This window comes from Amphiura filiformis, chromosome 19 (assembly GCF_039555335.1).
Source record: "Amphiura filiformis chromosome 19, Afil_fr2py, whole genome shotgun sequence".
NCBI classification, from domain to species: Eukaryota; Metazoa; Echinodermata; class Ophiuroidea; order Amphilepidida; family Amphiuridae; genus Amphiura; species Amphiura filiformis.
Window position 1 is genome coordinate 17,420,617 of NC_092646.1, and position 20,041 is coordinate 17,440,657.

A 20,041-nucleotide genomic window follows, 5' to 3' on the forward strand; every position below is an offset into this window, starting at 1 on the left:
CTCTATCATATCATCTTCTCCCTCTTTATCTGGGGAACTTCCTAGTAGGTCTTTGAAATGATAATACCAGTTGTTAACCCTTTCCATCTGAGTGTCTCCTTTCAGCTGGCCCATCATTAACGATTTTCTTCCTGTAATGTCATTAATTAGTCTCCAACTCTGACTGTGTTTACAGTTGTCATGAGCCATTTCCATTTCTCTCAGCTTGATGTTGAGATCATCCTCTGTTGCCTGATTATAGGCTCCTGCTAGTTCAGACTTTGCCTGATTATAACTGAGCCTGTTGTCTTCGATTGTGCATTCTTGATATGTCTCATAAGCCTTCTTGATTTTCTGTCTTGCTGTTGTTACTCTATGGTCACTTGACAAGCACGCCTTCCTGATTTTCTTTCTAACAGGGATGATCTTCTCTGTTGCTTCTGCAGTGGCGCTTATGAATCTCTCATATAGCTCGGTTGCATTTTCATTGATCTCTTCTAGAGGCTGGAATCTGTTGCGTGCCTCAATTGTGTATTGCTGCTGTAACTTGTTGTTTGAACACAGGACCCTCCAGTCGTAGTGTTTCTTTCTTGACAAAGCCTTGCTCTTTCTTAGACTTAGTCTGATCCTTGCTGATACGATCCTATGATCAGATCCTATGCTGGAAAAGGTGCTATAAGCTTCAGCGTTCAGCAAACTGTTCTTCCACTTTTTCCGAATCAGAACATAGTCCAGTTGATATTTGCTTCCCGTTGGGCTCATGTACGTCCACAGCTTTCCATTCCTCTTTCGGAAGTAGGTATTAGCAATAACGAGGTGTTTCTCAATTGCCAAATCTACTATATACTTTCCATTTCTGTTGGTTGTGTCATGATAGGTATAATTTGCATCTCCAGTTCCAACTCTACCATTGAAATCTCAATTGGCAAAGTGTAACTACCGTGTAAATCGACTCAACCATCAAATACACAGTAAAATCACAGAAACCTGTGTAACTGCCGTGTAAACCGACTCAACCACCAAATAGACAGTAAAATCACAGAAACCTGTGTAACTGCCGTGTAAACCCCTACTCTTCAAATACACAGTAAAATCACAGAAACCTGTGTAAACCCCTACTCTTCAAATACACAGTAAAATCACAGAAACCTGTGTAACTGCCGTGTAAACCCCTACTCTTCAAATACACAGTAAAATCACAGAAACCTGTGTAACTGCCGTGTAAATCGCCCCCAACCATCAAATACACAGAAAATCACAGAAATGCTGCGGCATCAATATTGGGAACATTGCTGCGGCATCAATTTTGGGAACATTGCTGCGGCATTAATATTGGGAACATTGCTGCGGCATCAATATTGGGAACACTGCTGCGGTATCAATATATATGGACCATTGTAACAAATGAGGTTGTCATAATGCGCAGAAATAAATTCTGCTCTGAATGCCTATCCCAAAATTGGTACACCGTCAACCTTTTGGAATAGTGGTCATTCATTCGAGTAGGGAATGGGATGAATTACTTCTGTAATTTACAGGTGTTTACATAAATTGTATGCTTTTTTCTGCTTTTTTCGTTGTTATACTTACTTACTTGCTTATTTCGGGTGGTTTTCCCGAACCACAACAGCTCTCCATGGCCTCCTGTCCTGCATCGCCGTTCCCAAGTCAGATGCTTCCAGTCCGGTGTCTTGCTTGAGTACATCTACATATGTAAGGGGTCTACTTGCTCCTGAAGCAGTGGCCAGCGAAGCGTGTTCTCCTTTCTCTGATCTTCTCTGAGAGCCTTGGGAGGTCTCCATACAACTCTTTGTTGCTTATGTGCTGTTTCCAACGGATGTTGTACACTGCCCTAAGCATACAGGTGTAACAGCCGTCCAGCTCTTTAGATAGTTTGGGAGTTATGGTCCAGGCTTCACATCCGTACGTTAACACAGTCTCCACTGTTGCACTGAAGACCCGCAGTTTGAAATTCTTTGGTAGAGCAGACTTTCAGATCTTGCTTAGGCTGTTGCATACTCTCCAAGTGGCTGCCTTGCGTGTTTTGACATCATGCTCTGTGCTAGCCATCCATGCTCCGAGATATTTGAAGTCTTTCACCTTATCTAGCTTTGTACCATTATTTGTGCTGATGTTAACTTGCTGATCTTGGTTAAAGGACATGAACTTTGTCTTGGTAGCATTCATTTTAAGCCGACTCTTCCGACTGATGTTTCTACCCTTTGTAGCAGTTCCTAAGCTTGTTTTATTTCTTCTGACAGTAGGGCGATGTCATCAGCGAAGTCCAGGTCGGTTACCACTTCTGGCCCAACTCGTCTGCTCTTTCTCCTTTCAAGCTGGAATCCTAGTGCTTCTTCCTTGCCATCTATAGCCACTCTCAAGGCATAGTCAAGCACCATCACAAACAGATACGAGGCAAGGGTATCTCCTTGTAGAACGCCAGCTACGATGTCAAACAGCTCAGTTTCTCCATCAGGGGGGGATCACTTTGGCTCTGGTTTTCTTGTATGTCCTTCCAATGGCATCCACAAGTTGTTTTGGTATCCCATAGGCTCCGAGGATTTGTAGTATCTTGCCTCGGTGAATAGTGTCGAAGGCTTTTCGGAAGTCAATGGCTGGTAGATTTTTGGCCTTCACTCCTTCTATTATTCTTCTAAGAGCCAGTATGTGGCTGACAGTACTTCTTCCCACTCTGAAGCCATTCTGGTTGTTTCCATCAACTTTGGGTCTTATTCTGTTAAGTATCAACCTATTGAAGGTTTTGGCCACTATTGAGGATAGGCTGATGCCACGGTAATTACCTCCTTGACTTAGGTTTCCTGACTTTGGTATTGGGATTATGTTAAGAATAGACCACTGATCAGGCATTCGTTCTTTTAGCAATGCATCGTTGCAAATTCCTAGCACCAGGTCATCCAGGTCGCATCTCTTTCAGACTTCTGTGATGGGCTCTATCATATCATCTTCTCCCTCTTTATCTGGGGAACTTCCTAGTAGGTCTTTGAAATGATAATACCAGTTGTTAACCCTTTCCATCTGAGTGTCTCCTTTCAGCTGGCCCATCATTGACGATTTTCTTCCTGTAATGTCATTAATTAGTCTCCAACTCTGACTGTGTTTACAGTTGTCATGAGCCATTTCCATTTCTCTCAGCTTGATGTTGAGATCATCCTCTGTTGCCTGATTATAGGCTCCTGCTAGTTCAGACTTTGCCTGATTATAACTGAGCCTGTTGTCTTCGATTGTGCATTCTTGATATGTCTCATAAGCCTTCTTGATTTTCTGTCTTGCTGTTGTTACTCTATGGTCACTTGACAAGCACGCCTTCCTGATTTTCTTTCTAACAGGGATGATCTTCTCTGTTGCTTCTGCAGTGGCGCTTATGAATCTCTCATATAGCTCGGTTGCATTTTCATTGATCTCTTCTAGAGGCTGGAATCTGTTGCGTGCCTCAATTGTGTATTGCTGCTGTAACTTGTTGTTTGAACACAGGACCCTCCAGTCGTAGTGTTTCTTTCTTGACAAAGCCTTGCTCTTTCTTAGACTTAGTCTGATCCTTGCTGATACGATCCTATGATCAGATCCTATGCTGGAAAAGGTGCTATAAGCTTCAGCGTTCAGCAAACTGTTCTTCCACTTTTTCCGAATCAGAACATAGTCCAGTTGATATTTGCTTCCCGTTGGGCTCATGTACGTCCACAGCTTTCCATTCCTCTTTCGGAAGTAGGTATTAGCAATAACGAGGTGTTTCTCAATTGCCAAATCTACTATATACTTTCCATTTCTGTTGGTTGTGTCATGATAGGTATAATTTGCATCTCCAGTTCCAACTCTACCATTGAAATCTCAATTGGCAAAGTGTAACTACCGTGTAAATCGACTCAACCATCAAATACACAGTAAAATCACAGAAACCTGTGTAACTGCCGTGTAAACCGACTCAACCACCAAATACACAGTAAAATCACAGAAACCTGTGTAACTGCCGTGTAAACCCCTACTCTTCAAATACACAGTAAAATCACAGAAACCTGTGTAAACCCCTACTCTTCAAATACACAGTAAAATCACAGAAACCTGTGTAACTGCCGTGTAAACCCTACTCTTCAAATACACAGTAAAATCACAGTGTGTAACTGCCGTGTAAATCGCCCCCAACCATCAAATACACAGAAAATCACAGAAATGCTGCGGCATCAATATTGGGAACATTGCTGCGGCATCAATTTTGGGAACATTGCTGCGGCATTAATATTGGGAACATTGCTGCGGCATCAATATTGGGAACACTGCTGCGGTATCAATATATATGGACCATTGTAACAAATGAGGTTGTCATAATGCGCAGAAATAAATTCTGCTCTGAATGCCTATCCCAAAATTGGTACACCGTCAACCTTTTGGAATAGTGGTCATTCATTCGAGTAGGGAATGGGATGAATTACTTCTGTAATTTACAGGTGTTTACATAAATTGTATGCTTTTTTCTGCTTTTTTCGTTGTTATACTTACTTACTTGCTTATTTCGGGTGGTTTTCCCGAACCACAACAGCTCTCCATGGCCTCCTGTCCTGCATCGCCGTTCCCAAGTCAGATGCTTCCAGTCCGGTGTCTTGCTTGAGTACATCTACATATGTAAGGGGTGGTCTACTTGCTCCTGAAGCAGTGGCCAGCGAAGCGTGTTCTCCTTTCTCTGATCTTCTCTGAGAGCCTTGGGAGGTCTCCATACAACTCTTTGTTGCTTATGTGCTGTTTCCAATGGATGTTGTACACTGCCCTAAGCATACGGGTGTAACAGCCGTCCAGCTCTTTAGATAGTTTGGGAGTTATGGTCCAGGCTTCACATCCGTACGTTAACACAGTCTCCACTGTTGCACTGAAGACCCGCAGTTTGAAATTCTTTGGTAGAGCAGACTTTCAGATCTTGCTTAGGCTGTTGCATACTCTCCAAGTGGCTGCCTTGCGTGTTTTGACATCATGCTCTGTGCTAGCCATCCATGCTCCGAGATATTTGAAGTCTTTCACCTTATCTAGCTTTGTACCATTATTTGTGCTGATGTTAACTTGCTGATCTTGGTTAAAGGACATGAACTTTGTCTTGGTAGCATTCATTTTAAGCCGACTCTTCCGACTGATGTTTCTACCCTTTGTAGCAGTTCCTAAGCTTGTTTTATTTCTTCTGACAGTAGGGCGATGTCATCAGCGAAGTCCAGGTCGGTTACCACTTCTGGCCCAACTCGTCTGCTCTTTCTCCTTTCAAGCTGGAATCCTAGTGCTTCTTCCTTGCCATCATATAGCCACTCTCAAGGCATAGTCAAGCACCATCACAAACAGATACGAGGCAAGGGTATCTCCTTGTAGAACGCCAGCTACGATGTCAAACAGCTCAGTTTCTCCATCAGGGGGGGATCACTTTGGCTCTGGTTTTCTTGTATGTCCTTCCAATGGCATCCACAAGTTGTTTTGGTATCCCATAGGCTCCGAGGATTTGTAGTATCTTGCCTCGGTGAATAGTGTCGAAGGTTTTTCGGAAGTCAATGGCTGGTAGATTTTTGGCCTTCACTCCTTCTATTATTCTTCTAAGAGCCAGTATGTGGCTGACAGTACTTCTTCCCACTCTGAAGCCATTCTGGTTGTTTCCATCAACTTTGGGTCTTATTCTGTTAAGTATCAACCTATTGAAGGTTTTGGCCACTATTGAGGATAGGCTGATGCCACGGTAATTACCTCCTTGACTTAGGTTTCCTGACTTTGGTATTGGGATTATGTTAAGAATAGACCACTGATCAGGCATTCGTTCTTTTAGCAATGCATCGTTGCAAATTCCTAGCACCAGGTCATCCAGGTCGCATCTCTTTCAGACTTCTGTGATGGGCTCTATCATATCATCTTCTCCCTCTTTATCTGGGGAACTTCCTAGTAGGTCTTTGAAATGATAATACCAGTTGTTAACCCTTTCCATCTGAGTGTCTCCTTTCAGCTGGCCCATCATTGACGATTTTCTTCCTGTAATGTCATTAATTAGTCTCCAACTCTGACTGTGTTTACAGTTGTCATGAGCCATTTCCATTTCTCTCAGCTTGATGTTGAGATCATCCTCTGTTGCCTGATTATAGGCTCCTGCTAGTTCAGACTTTGCCTGATTATAACTGAGCCTGTTGTCTTCGATTGTGCATTCTTGATATGTCTCATAAGCCTTCTTGATTTTCTGTCTTGCTGTTGTTACTCTATGGTCACTTGACAAGCACGCCTTCCTGATTTTCTTTCTAACAGGGATGATCTTCTCTGTTGCTTCTGCAGTGGCGCCAATGAATCTCTCATATAGCTCGGTTGCATTTTCATTGATCTCTTCTAGAGGCTGGAATCTGTTGCGTGCCTCAATTGTGTATTGCTGCTGTAACTTGTTGTTTGAACACAGGACCCTCCAGTCGTAGTGTTTCTTTCTTGACAAAGCCTTGCTCTTTCTTAGACTTAGTCTGATCCTTGCTGATACGATCCTATGATCAGATCCTATGCTGGAAAAGGTGCTATAAGCTTCAGCGTTCAGCAAACTGTTCTTCCACTTTTTCCGAATCAGAACATAGTCCAGTTGATATTTGCTTCCCGTTGGGCTCATGTACGTCCACAGCTTTCCATTCCTCTTTCGGAAGTAGGTATTAGCAATAACGAGGTGTTTCTCAATTGCCAAATCTACTATATACTTTCCATTTCTGTTGGTTGTGTCATGATAGGTATAATTTGCATCTCCAGTTCCAACTCTACCATTGAAATCTCCTACTATTACAAGGACATTGTGATCTGGGATGGAATCAATGGCCCTTCTTAAGTTGTCATAGTGTGCTTCAATGTTGTCTTCATTGTCCACGTTAGTTGGACAATAGGTAACTATTACTGTTGTTGCTGGGTTACCCTGAAAGTTGGCAGCCAGGATACGGTCTGTGCGTTGTGTCACGCTAGCTAGTGAGCTTTTTGTACTAGAACTTTGAACGATGCCAACTCCGTCAGTTGCTGCATCTGCTCTATTTCTGAAAGCTGAAGTTGTAATTAGCGTCTGGCCAAGGATGTTCTCATATCTGACTGGTTCCTTGTGGACTATACGATGTTCCTGTATCCCCAGGATGTCTATGTTGTATGCCATTAAGCTGCACACTAGTTCCTCGCTGCATCTTTATTCTCTGATGGTCCTCACATTCATGGTGGAGATTGTGACAATTTTCTTGCAGTTCATAAGGTTACTCCTTTTGCTTCCACATATTTCCTTGTGGCTTTGAGGACAAGCCATCATTTGATTTCTCAGAATCCGTGTCAGCTCTAGGAGTTGGTGTTTTAGTAGAGACTCTAACCCTAGTGTAGTTTAGGTTTGCTGTCAAAGTTTTTCTTTTGCTACTTAATTCTGCGGTCGCAACTCCTACAGAATGGTTTAACATAGGAGTTTACCTTCTCACAGTTGTCTTGTGGCCGCTGTATAACAAATCATTTTATCAACGCCCTTCACTCTTACCACTTCCGTCTCCAACCAGATGTGGTAAGTTGTACAGGTCTCAGGACTCCCTGCTTGTGTTCACTGACCGTATCCATGCAGTATTAACTATTATGAAACGCCCTTCTGTCGGAGACAAGATATTGCATCTCAAAACCGCCTGAGGTAGTGAACTACCTCAGCTATTTGACACATAGCTGGGGCCTGGTTGATGGGCGTCAGGGCATGTCCACACGCCGGTGGGCCTGCACACCGCATCTGTGGGGTCCAAAGCTGCTCCGAGATCCCTTACAGTTTCGCCTGAGGCCGTGGGTACTGGGGTACCCAGCTACCGTGTGCTGTCGCTGGGAGGCACTGTAAGAGTCTTGACGTAGAAGAGGCTGTGTACTGGCAGGGGAAGGCTTACTTACTTTGCTTCCCGTTTCGCCTTACGGCTAGCCAGCGGCAGAAGCTGAAAGCAGAAAATTGCAAGTACTAAACTACATGCTACTACTAATCTACCTCACAACACAACACCATGTGTCCAACACCCTGTGTCCAAAACACCCTGTGTTGTTATACAATGGCTATTAATTAGTAGAAGGGGGAGGGGCCTACGAGTCCAATTCTGTCATTTTCCGTGTAAATCGCCCCCAACCATCAAATACACAGTAAAATCACAGAAACCTGTGTAACTACCGTGTAAATCGACTCAACCATCAAATACACAGTAAAATCACAGAAACCTGTGTAACTGCCGTGTAAACCGACTCAACCACCAAATACACAGTAAAATCACAGAAACCTGTGTAACTGCCGTGTAAACCCCTACTCTTCAAATACACAGTAAAATCACAGAAACCTGTGTAAACCCCTACTCTTCAAATACACAGTAAAATCACAGAAACCTGTGTAACTGCCGTGTAAACCCCTACTCTTCAAAATAATACACAGTAAAATCACAGAAACCTGTGTAACTGCCGTGTAAATCGCCCCCAACCATCAAATACACAGAAAATCACAGAAATGCTGTGTAACTGCTGTGTAAACCTCCACTCTTCAAATCACAGTAAAATCACAGAACTCCCCTAACCTTAGTGTCATTTTTTCAGGGCAAAATGCAGGGGAAAATTCCACAAAAATAACAACACAGGATTACACAGAAAAACAATTTACACAGGATTACACACAAAAAAAACACAGGATTACACAAAAAACAATTTACTCAGGATTACACAAAAAAACAACAACACAGGATTACACAGAAAAACAATTTACTCAGGATTACACAAAAAAAACAACAACACAGGATTACACAAAAAAACAATTTACACAGGATTACGCAAAAAAAATCCCCCGCATTTCAACCCACCCAAAAAAAATGCAGGGAAAAAATTCCCCTGCATCTCAAATCAAAAAAATTGATATTCTACACAGAAAAAAATCCCCCTGTATCTCATATCCTGTCTTCAACTATTATGACCTTGAGCTGACCCAAGTAGGGGAACAATCAATTTGTCTAACCGGAAACCTAGCCTGGAGGCAACTCACAAATCCTTGACTAGCACACTTATGTACACTGTTGAGTTGCAGGAAGTGAGACGAAGTGGTTTTATGCTAAGCAGGAACAATCTAGTTTGTTTTGTTTACTATAGGCAGAATGTCTATCTAACTCCAAACCTATAGCCTGGAGGCATTTACATTTTTATGTTTAAGGATGGGTATGATTATTCATGCTGAAAGCATCATGGGTAATTTTCCTTATGTTTAAGGATGGGTATGATTATTCATGCTGAAAGCATCATGGGTAATATTTTTTTGTTTATGGTAAGGTATGAACAATCATCCTGAAAGCATCATGGGTAATATTCATTTCTTATGTTTAAGGATGGGTATGATTATTCATGCTGAAAGCATCATGGGTAATATTTTTTGTTTATGGTAAGGTATGAACAATCATCCTGAAAGCATCATGGGTAATATTTTTTTGTTTATGGTAAGGTATGAACAATCATCCTGAAAGCATCATGGGTAATATTCATTTCTTATGTTTATGGTAAGGTATGAACAATCATCCTGAAAGCATCATGGGTAATATTCATTTCTTATGTTTATGGTAAGGTATGAACAATCATCCTGAAAGCATCATGGGTAATATTTTTTTGTTTATGGTAAGGTATGAACAATCATCCTGAAAGCATCATGGGTAATATTCATTTCTTATGTTTATGGTAAGGTATGAACAATCATCCTGAAAGCATCATGGGTAATATTCATTTCTTATGTTTATGGTAAGGTATGAACAATCATCCTGAAAGCATCATGGGTAATTTTCCTTATGTTTAAGGATGGGTATGATTATTCATGCTGACACACAGCTAGTTCTTTGTTCTCAGCCAGACATTCAAGGTCAAAGGTTCAAACTGTGTGATTATTTAATTTCCTGAGGGGGTTATGATTGGAATGAGTGTAGCAGAAATGATATGGAGCAATTATTGAGTGGTGGCGGTATTTCACTTTTAACATTGTCAAATAAATAAATCTTGAAATTTATCTACCAGTTTAAATTTGTCTTGATAATTTTTAACGCAATCGTGTCTTTTTTTTCAATCGGTGGTTCATTCGTAACAAACTCAAGAGTCTTTTTCAAAACCTCGAACTCCTCTGTCCTTTCAGGAAAAATCCAAGGTGGTCTTAAACACAATCTCATCCTGTATTTATCCTTATACCACCCAATGTAACACATCAAAAGGTTGATTGCCTGGATTCTTACTTTGTTTCCGTTGTAACCGCTAGCAGCAACAAACAGGTTTCCGAGACTAGTCCCATTCCACATATAAAAATCTCCTTTGGAAGAGTCTTCCAGTTGTTGGAATATTTCCTCATCAGCGAGCTCAAAATAAATCGAATCAGCCATTTTTATTAAAATAAAGATGATCGTAGCATTTTGGATTCTTACGAGCGCTCTTTTGGATTCTCCTGAGAGAAGAATCAGGATGGAAGCCAAGCGTATGACAGAAATTTTGAAAGCCTACAACGATGCTAAAGAAGCAGAATGAGTACAGAAATAAAAAAAACCTCTTGTGATTAATAATCACAAGAGGTTTTTATACCAGCTGGGAGAGGGCACACACTATTTTTAGATTTTTTCCTAATTTAAAAAAATAATTTAAGAAATTTTGATATAATAAAAAATTTTATAATAAAAATGGAAGCGTTTAAAAATATCACAATATCGAAAAAGATATTACTCTTGAGTCAAAAGTTGAAAACAAGCATTTGTTTGTATTTTACAAGGATCAGTGGATTCAACTTAGTTACAAGAAAAATCCAGATAGATTTTTTGGTTATCATACGATGATTAATCGATATGATGGAAATTTGTGTACTGAACTTGGACTGCATAATCCGATTAAATATTCGAAAGAGCTATATTTGAGATACAAAGAATCATATAAAATGGCTTCTAAAAAATATTATGCTAAAAAGAAAGCAGAAAAAAAAAATTAATTTAGAAAAATAAATATTCTGGTTTAAAAATAAATTTGATTAAAAAATAATATAATAAAGAATAAAGCTAGAATGATTATTCGTAAAATTTCAACCGCGAAAGAATTTCGCGAATACGCTAAAAAAACCGGATATCGAGGATACTCCAAACTGAAAAAGGAAGAGCTGAGAAAATTAATCAGCAAGCCTCCTCCGGATTACAAGGCGATTAAGGAAGCAAAAATGAAGAAAGACGGCAAAGAGGAGAGTACACCAGAAAGGAATTAAACACGCTCGCAAAAATGCCGGTCTCCGAGGATACTCAAAACTGAGCAAAGATGTTCTCAATGAGAAACTCAAGGAAAATTTCATCCTTTCCTCTAACATTCTCGACATCCAGGAACCTTCCAAAGAACCTCGTCATCCATTCAAGACCAAAAAGATCGATTCAGCTCTTAAAAACTTCGTCGAACAGTACACGATTGGTGGACACGATGGTTACGACCCCAACACCTTCTTTGCAACTGTCAAGCAAAGCATCATCAGCCTTTTTTCAAACAACAGACAGAAAAAAGTTCTTTTGGTTCTCAAGTGTCTGTTTGAAAAAACAAACTTGCAAACTGGTGAAACTGATGCTATAAGTAGCGCATTTCGTTCTACCACGAAGGAGATTCTAGCAGGTACGGATCTCGATGATTTTTACGAAACCACGACGAGTCAAATTCTAGAGAATATCGCCACATTCCAAAACAGTGGGAGTGGTTGGATATTCAAGGAGATCGTATCCCTAGAGATTCACATGGCCAAGTACCAACCGATGCAAGGAGCTTCATATATTCCACTTCCAGAATTTCTAGCCAAAAAGCAAGCGATCATCAATCTTAAAAATGGCGATGATCAGTGTTTCAAGTGGGCTATTACTCGAGCCCTCAATCCAGTTGACAAAAACCAAATCGGATTGACAAAAACTTAAAGCAAAAGCGGATCTCCTCAACTGGGATGACATCGCATTTCCAACTCCTCTTTCAGAAATTGGCAAGTTTGAAAGGAACAATCCAACAATTTCCATAAATGTAGCGGGATTTACTCCAAAGGGTTCGTGCAGAGACACAAAGTATGAATATCTTATCTCTCCTCTAAGAAAGAGTCCTCACATCGGTCGAGAGCATCACGTCGATCTTCTTTTGTTTTCGGGAAAAAACTCTGATGGGGATGAAACCAATCACTATTGCGTGATTAAGAGCATGAGCAGACTTTTGCGTGGACAAGATTATAAAAAACATGCGAAACGATATTACTGCAGAAACTGTTACACATCTTACACTTCCGAAGAACGTCTAACAAAGCATGAAGAAGTTTGTATAAATAACGAGACCGTGTTAATTGAAATGCCTAAAGTAACGGAAAACAACGATTTTACGATTCAGTATTTCAAACATCATTTCAAATCTCAGAACGTCCCTTTGTCGTCTACGCCGATTTTGAATCTTTTACGAAACCGATTCAAACCTGCCAACCAGAAGTCCTTCAAAAAACGACAAAATACCAAAAGCACGAACCTTCGGGCTTTTGCTACTACATCAAGTGTTTCGATGATTCCGTGTACTCCCAAGATCCGGTTGTGTACACCAAACAATTTGAGGATAAGGACATATCTCAAATCTTCGTGAACAAACTTGAGGAGAACGTTAAAAAAATTTACAACAGGTTTTGGAAACTGGAAAACAATCCATACATATATGCAAAAAATATGATCATTAGCTCCAAAGAGCAAAAGATCTACAAGAAGTCCACACACTGTCACATTTGTAAGGAACCTCTAACCCCAAGTAACAAGAAAAACTACACCGTTAGAGATCACTGTCACTTTACTGGAAAATTTAGAGGAGCCGCTCACAATCAGTGCAATCTCGCTTACAGAGTACCAAAGTTCTTTCCGGTATTTTTTCACAACCTCTCGGGTTATGACTCCCACCTCTTCATCAAAAATCTTGGTAAGACAGAGGGTGAAATTGACTGTATTCCAAACAACGAGGAAAAGTACATCTCCTTCAGCAAAAAAATCGTGGTAGATTCCTTCGTTCCGAAAAGGGATCCCATCGATCAGGAAGACGAGCTCACCCACTGCTATATTTGCGAAGACCCTCTAACCCCTAAAGACAAGAAAAATCCAACTGTAGCCGATGTGTCATATCCTAAGAAAGAATTTTTAGGAGCAGCTCACAAAGAGTGCATTAAACCAGTCAATATCAAATATGAAATCAGGTTTCTCGATAGCTTTAAGTTTCTGTCTGCCGGCTTGGATAAACTCGTAGCGAATCTTTCAGAATTTTCTGAAATTTCAAAATTGTTTGAAGATGAATGGTTAGAACTTCTCCTGAGAAAAGGAGTATACCCTTACGATCACGTCAACTCTCTCGAGAAACTACGGGAAACTAGTCTCCCTTCCAAAGAAGCGTTTTACTCAAAACTCAACGAATCGGAAATTTCCGACGAGGATTATCAGCACGCGCAGAATGTTTGGAATACCTTCGAGATGAAAACCATGAGGGAGTACCACGATCTGTATCTCAAGTCGGACGTTCTCCTTTTAGCCGACGTGTTCGAAAATTTCAGAAAACTCTGCCTGGAAAATTACGAACTGGATCCTTGTTGGTATTACACAGACCCCGGATTGTCCAACGACGGCATGCTGAAAACGGCGGATGTAAAATTGGAACTCCTCACGGATTACAACATGACTATGTTTTTTGAAAAAGAGTCCAGGGGTGGTGTGTCGATGATTTCAACCAGATATGCCAAAGCCAACAACAAGTATATGGGTGACGATTACGATCCGAGCAAACCCTCCAAGTATATTATATACCTCGACGCGAACAACCTCTACGGCTGGGCGATGAGTCAGCCGCTCCCGGTCGGTGATTTCAAGTGGATGACTCCGAAAGAGCTAGACTCCTGGGATGAAATCCCATGCACTCTTGAAGTAGATCTGGAATACCCTAAAGAGCTACACGATCGCCACAACGACTATCCCCTAGCTCCGGAAAGACTTCTCGTGAACAAAGTGGAAAAACTAATTCCAAATTTGAACGACAAGAAAAAATACGTCGTCCACCACGTGGCTTTGAAGCTGTACTTGAACCTTGGTCTTAAACTGACCAAGGTTCACAGAGGGATAAAATACCGAGAGGAAGCCTTCATGAAATCATACATCGACAAGAATACCAGACTTCGAACAAAAGCCAAATCGGATTTTGAGAAGGATTTTTTCAAATTGATGAACAACAGCGTCTTTGGGAAAACGATGGAAAACATTCGAAACAGAGTGAACGTCCATCTTGTAACCAACGAAGCCAAAGCTCGGAAGTTAATTTCAAGACCCAACTTCGACCGATACACCATCTTTGATGAAAATCTTGTGGCTGTTCACATGAAGAAAATCAAACTGTACTTCAACAAGCCGATCTATCTTGGAATGAGTATCCTGGATATCTCAAAGACAAAGATGTATGACTTCCACTACAATTACATCAAGAGGGAGTATGGTGGAAGGGCAAAGCTTTGTATGACTGATACCGACTCGCTGACCTATGAAATTCAGACTGAGGATTTTTACACTGACATTTCGGGTGATGTGAAAAAGCTTTTTGACACATCCAACTACCCAGTCGATCATCCGTCGAAAATTCCGACCGGAAAGAACAAAAAAGTTCCCGGCATGTTCAAAGACGAAGCCGGAGGAAAGCAAATCACCGAATTTGTTGGTCTTAGAGCAAAGTTGTACTCTTACAGAATGCATGAGGGAAAAGAGGAAAAGAGATGTAAGGGTGTCAAAAAAGCAGTCGTTGAAAGAAAAATTACCTTCGATGATTATAAAAGTTGTCTCTTCGATGAGAAACCTCTGATGAGAACGATGAATGTGATTAGGAGTTACAAGCATGAGGTGTACACTGAAACCATCAACAAAGTTGCCCTAGATCCGCACGATGGCAAACGAAAGATACTTGATGACAAAATTCACACACATGCATACGGTTACTGTGTTAAAAAACTTGAATAAGAAATTTTACTTCAAAACTCTGTCGGGTGGCAACTGTGTACCCTCGGGTACTATCATAAGCTCCTGTCTAACAAACGCTCTTTTTGGTGCTCCCTTCGACAAATAGTACAAAATTGGATCACCCGGTGTCCTCACGATACTATCAACCGTGTAAGTTTCCAGAGACCAAATGGGATCGGTTGCGCGTCTTCTCTCACCTCCCTCCAACTCTCCGGGAGCGTAAAGATATCTCAATCTCACGTTACCTGGAATTTCAATCTCATTTTTCAACTTCTGTGGAGCTGAAGGCATCGTTTCAATCTTTTTCTTCTTGATAGCATCAACCGGTTTCATTCCTATCAGCCGAGTCTCTTCGCTGTTCAAAGCTCTGATCACATCCGGAAGCCTACCCACCCACTCGGTAGACCTCACATTTTTCCGACCACGAGCCTCCATCAGTATTTCCTGCGAGTACTGATGGCCAAACAGTCTTTCAGCCAAAGTTCTGTTGAATCTTTCAACAATTGCCTGAGCTCTATGTTGACCAGGCAACCCTCTTCTGATATTGACCTTGTGCTTATTCATCACTTCGTTCACTTTGCCCATAAATTCTCTTCCAGGATCGACCTGCAGAAGCTTCGGCCACTTTAAAACTCGAGAGTAAATTTTCTCAAATGCCTTAGCCACCTCCCCAGATTCCTTCGAGCTCAGAGGCTCAGCTTCCTTGTATCTGCTCGCGACATCCACCACAGTCAACGCGTACTTGTAAAGCTTTTTTCCTTTACTCGGTCTGTCGTGAGGGAGAAACAACAAATCGGCTTGATGAACTTCATTAGGTACACTTACGTTAAATTTTGCTCTGGGAATGTACTTTGGAGGTGGTAGGTAAATTTGCCACTGAGTCTGAAAAAAAAAAAAATTTCTAGCTTTTTCTTTCGTCACTCCAGCCTCTTTCGCCAGCTTGTCTATCGCAGAAACACCCTTCCAATACCCTCTCGGACTGTAGTAAACCTTAGACATTTTAGTTTCAGCCATCTTTTATTTTTAGCCCGATTTGAAAATAAAAACAGTTTAAGAAAATCCTAATTAATAAAAAAGCGAACAAAATGGCAAAACAATCAAGCATAACGAAGCAAGAATTTGAAAAATTGTATGAAGAGCAAAAATTGCCAGATATTTTGAAATGGGTTGAACTAGAAGAAGGTGGAATTTATGAAGTTACCAAGTTTGAGTTTATAGAGACTAGAATCGGAAAATCCGGTGTCATCACCCTTAGTGATAACAACCGGGTTTGGAGTCCTTCACTTCTAACCAAAACGCTAGAAAACTTGGTTCTAGATAAATTCTCCACTCTTTATGTTAAACCTACGGGTTTAAAAATGAGTAAAACGTCGGAGAACATGTACCACAGTTTTGAACATGTTGTAAAGCCTGCCATTCATGACGAAGACTCAGACTAGTCGTACAGTCTACCGTAACCAACAACAAAAAAATCTTTTTATTGTTACAAAAATGAAGTGTACGAGTAAATATAAGCGTTGTTTTTGCAAATTGTGTAAAAAGAAAACCCGCCTTCGGAGCAAAAAACCGATTTGCAACCTATACGGTACTGAATTTAATCAGTTGTTTAAAGAACCCACGCGAGTGCAAAGCCTGCCAAAATGTAAAAATTGCAACTCAGAATACATAGTAGACGATGTGTGTTATGATTGTGGTTTGGAAAATGACGCGTCTCTAACAAGAACTCACCCCGAGTTAACATCGACCAAATTCGACAATCGATAAAGTACTGCGAAACCAAGACCTACCAGTTTGAAGAATACATCGAAATCTATCGAGGAAATGTTACGAATTTGAACGAAAAAAAATTATTGTTCGAGTCCCCTCCGAGTAAAAAAGACTTGTTAAAAGTCTTGAGATCAGACCCAAAAGCCGTTCACAAGATTTACTACGAAATTACGGGCAATTCTCCCGTCGATTTTTGGCATGATCGAGCTAATTTGTTATGCGATCTTGATAATATACTGAAAATTTATTTACGAAATAAACCCGAGAGAAATAATTTTAATATTCACTATGTTCTTTTCTACCTACTCAAACGAAGAAATTATTCCGTAACTCTCGATGATTTTCCAGAGATTAGAGGTTCGGCTCCCACTAAAATACTTTTATCCAAAATATTTGAAAGCGACCACACCGGTTCCGAGCAATCCCAGTCCGATCAAAGCTAACTCCCCATTTTGGATCGATTTTGTTTGATCTTCGTCGAGATACTCTCCATCATAAAGTTGTGGTTCGGGTGGAAAAGAATCCATCAAAATTCCCGTTAAATTATAATACTGTCTCATCGCGTCATCGACGTCCGAAAAGGTTCTCTCCGCGTGACCCTGTTTTTTAATTGATCGTTGATGTAATCTATTCTTGAAAGACGCGCTAAATTCCAAGAATCTCGGTCGTGCTGAAGTTTTTCGAGAGCGAGATCGTGGCTTTTGCGTTCTTCCGAACTACTGAGAGAGTTGAACAAATAATTGCTCCCTGAAAATGCCAAAGCGTTAACCACGGCTCCACCAACCATGAATGCGAGTGACGCCATTTTCTCTTTATTTTCACAAAAAAAAACCCTCTTAGCACAAATAATGCTAAGAGGGTTTTTTAATATACCTACCTACCATAGACAGAATGTCTAAGCCATAATTTGATCTGGAAGAATTCCTTGATTCACGAGCCAATCTCTGAGCATCGTAGCCGAAAAGACACTCAAAGTCAACTTTCCGATATCCTCCGCATCAAGCTGCGAGAGATTAGCCGGCTTCATTTTTAGGAACTTTTTCATAACGAACGAGTTAGCCCATATACCGAGGCTTATTGTTGTTGCGTGATACGCACCGTTTACGATCATTTTTACGTTTGGATTGGTTTCTGCCATCTTCTTTATTGTAACTAAAAATCACCGAAAGGATCGACTTTTGGTTGATGATCGACCACTGTGGTCACGGTGGGTGGGCTTTCAGTCGTACCGTTTAAGGTAGAATACCCATATGCCACTATCCCTCCAACGACGACGACCGCTCCTCCAACAAGAACTGGACCTGACAACCAGTTTGACATGTCTGAAGGCATGGTCTCAGGTGTATCTTTGGATGGTGTTGCTTGCATTTTTTCAGGGGCTTTCATTTTTGCTGCCCTTTCTTTGTTTCTTGCGGCTAATGCTTTTCCAGCGGCAACCCGGTTCGGGTTTTTGACTTTTGCTTGATTCACTCCTGCCGTCACCTTTGTCGGAGGCGTCGTGTCCGCTGCTGGAACGTCTACCTTAGGCGGAATGTCTACTGATTTGGTTTCTAGATCACTCATCTTTTATTATTAGAAAAAAAACTGAGCAAATTACTTAAGTACCTGAGTAACACCTGAGTAACATTACTCAAGTACCTGAGTAACACCTGAGTAACATCTGAGCAACACCTGAGCAAATTACTCAAGTACCTGAGCAACACCTGAGCAATTTATTCAGATACCATGGGAATCCAACCAAAAAAAATTCAAGAGGAATAAATACTTCCTCTTGAATTTTTTAGTTTCCATGATCTTAACCCTTTCCATACTAGGCGGGTTTTTGTTGCTTTACGAGTTGTCTCCAGAAAAAAAGATTGCATTCAATCATCATGGTAGTCAACAGAGCTGGTGATTCACTTCTTCCTAAAATCACGGCCCTTGTAAAATCATCCTTGCTGGATTCGCTAAAAATGTTGTAAAGCGGAGTCGGAAATGGTGAAAATGAAGAAAGTATGTAGCTTGCCATCAGCCTTACGGTTCTTCCGTTTCCATCCGAAAAAGGATGCAGTTCGAGCATTTCGGCTACAAAATATGCACAAGCTTTGAAGGTATTCAACAATCTTTTTTCCTCGTCAGGATCTTCCCTGCTTTGAATAAACAAACTATTGAATCTATCAACAATGTTGATTGCCGCCATTTCCATATCTTCAGGCATGCGATACTCGTGTCTCTGACCCATAAACGTTGTAAACCTCCGAGCCTGACTATACTCTCCGGGCTTTGTTGCGCCAAATTCTAACGGAAGATTTTTTCTCACAATTTTGTTGGTCTGTCTAATCAAGTTTTCTTCTAGAAACCCAAAATTGCTATCATTTTTCAAACTCATTAAATTTTGGCAGGCTTCGTGTAGGTTGAGCGTTTCTTTTGCTTGTAAGGAGGTGTCATCGGAGTCAGGGTTCGATAGAAACTCTCGCGTTTGCGATAGGTTTTGAAATCCATGATATTCTTCGTCTAGACAATGATAAACAAATTCTGTCAAGAGAAAGTCTTTTGGAACCTCGCAATTATTCATCTTTTTGCACTTCAGAATCTCTCGAATGGCATCTTTGATACTTGGAAATTCACTCTTTCTCCAACTAGGGTTTTCTTCTGGAGAAAAATCGATCAAATCGCTAACCGAAGAAATAAATGGCATTTTTAGAATATAGAAAAAGTTATATCTTAAAAACTGTTTTGTAACTTTTAACTAACGGCGACTCGAGTCGCCGTTAGTATTCAAAGGGTTAATCAATCACATCAATACTTGGGGAGTCGTCTACTGTGCACTTCGCTTCTGGTGGAAAGTCAACTTTTTTAACACCGTTGCTAGTTAACAGAATAGCCTCCAACGGAGCTAGCATATGTCCAAAACTATGATACAGCCCACAGGTCCATTTGTTTAAAGCTAAATCAATAAAGGGTCCTTCGTTCAGAGACTCTTCCAGAGCATCGCGATCGGTAATCGCCAAATTTTTCCCACCCATGTGAGCCTCGTATCTGGCGTAGAGTCTCATCAGGCTCTTTTGATCAAGCCTATCGATCTCAGCGGAGGTTATGGTCTTTCCCAAATACTCTTTGCTTTTTCCTGCCTCTGCTACGCTGATCAACCGTTCCCGCAGCTGTTCCGTTTCGTCAGACTCCCTCACAGGTTCCTCCCGTGTAGCCGTACCGTCTAAGGTAGACATTCCACCTAAGGTAGACATTTTGCCTATGGTAGACGTTTCGCTCAGGGTGGGCAGAACGCCCACGGTCATCGCCTCGTTAAC

General features: G+C 41.0%; 1 protein-coding gene across 1 annotated transcript; it reads left to right on the forward strand.

Annotated features, from left to right (window-relative positions):
- Positions 1-12,677: 12,677 nt before the first annotated feature.
- Positions 12,678-14,987, forward strand: LOC140140416 (uncharacterized). The gene has a single exon (XM_072162176.1). It carries the CDS (start codon positions 12,678-12,680, stop codon positions 14,985-14,987), a length of 2,310 nt encoding a protein of 769 aa, XP_072018277.1.
- Positions 14,988-20,041: the final 5,054 nt, after the last annotated feature.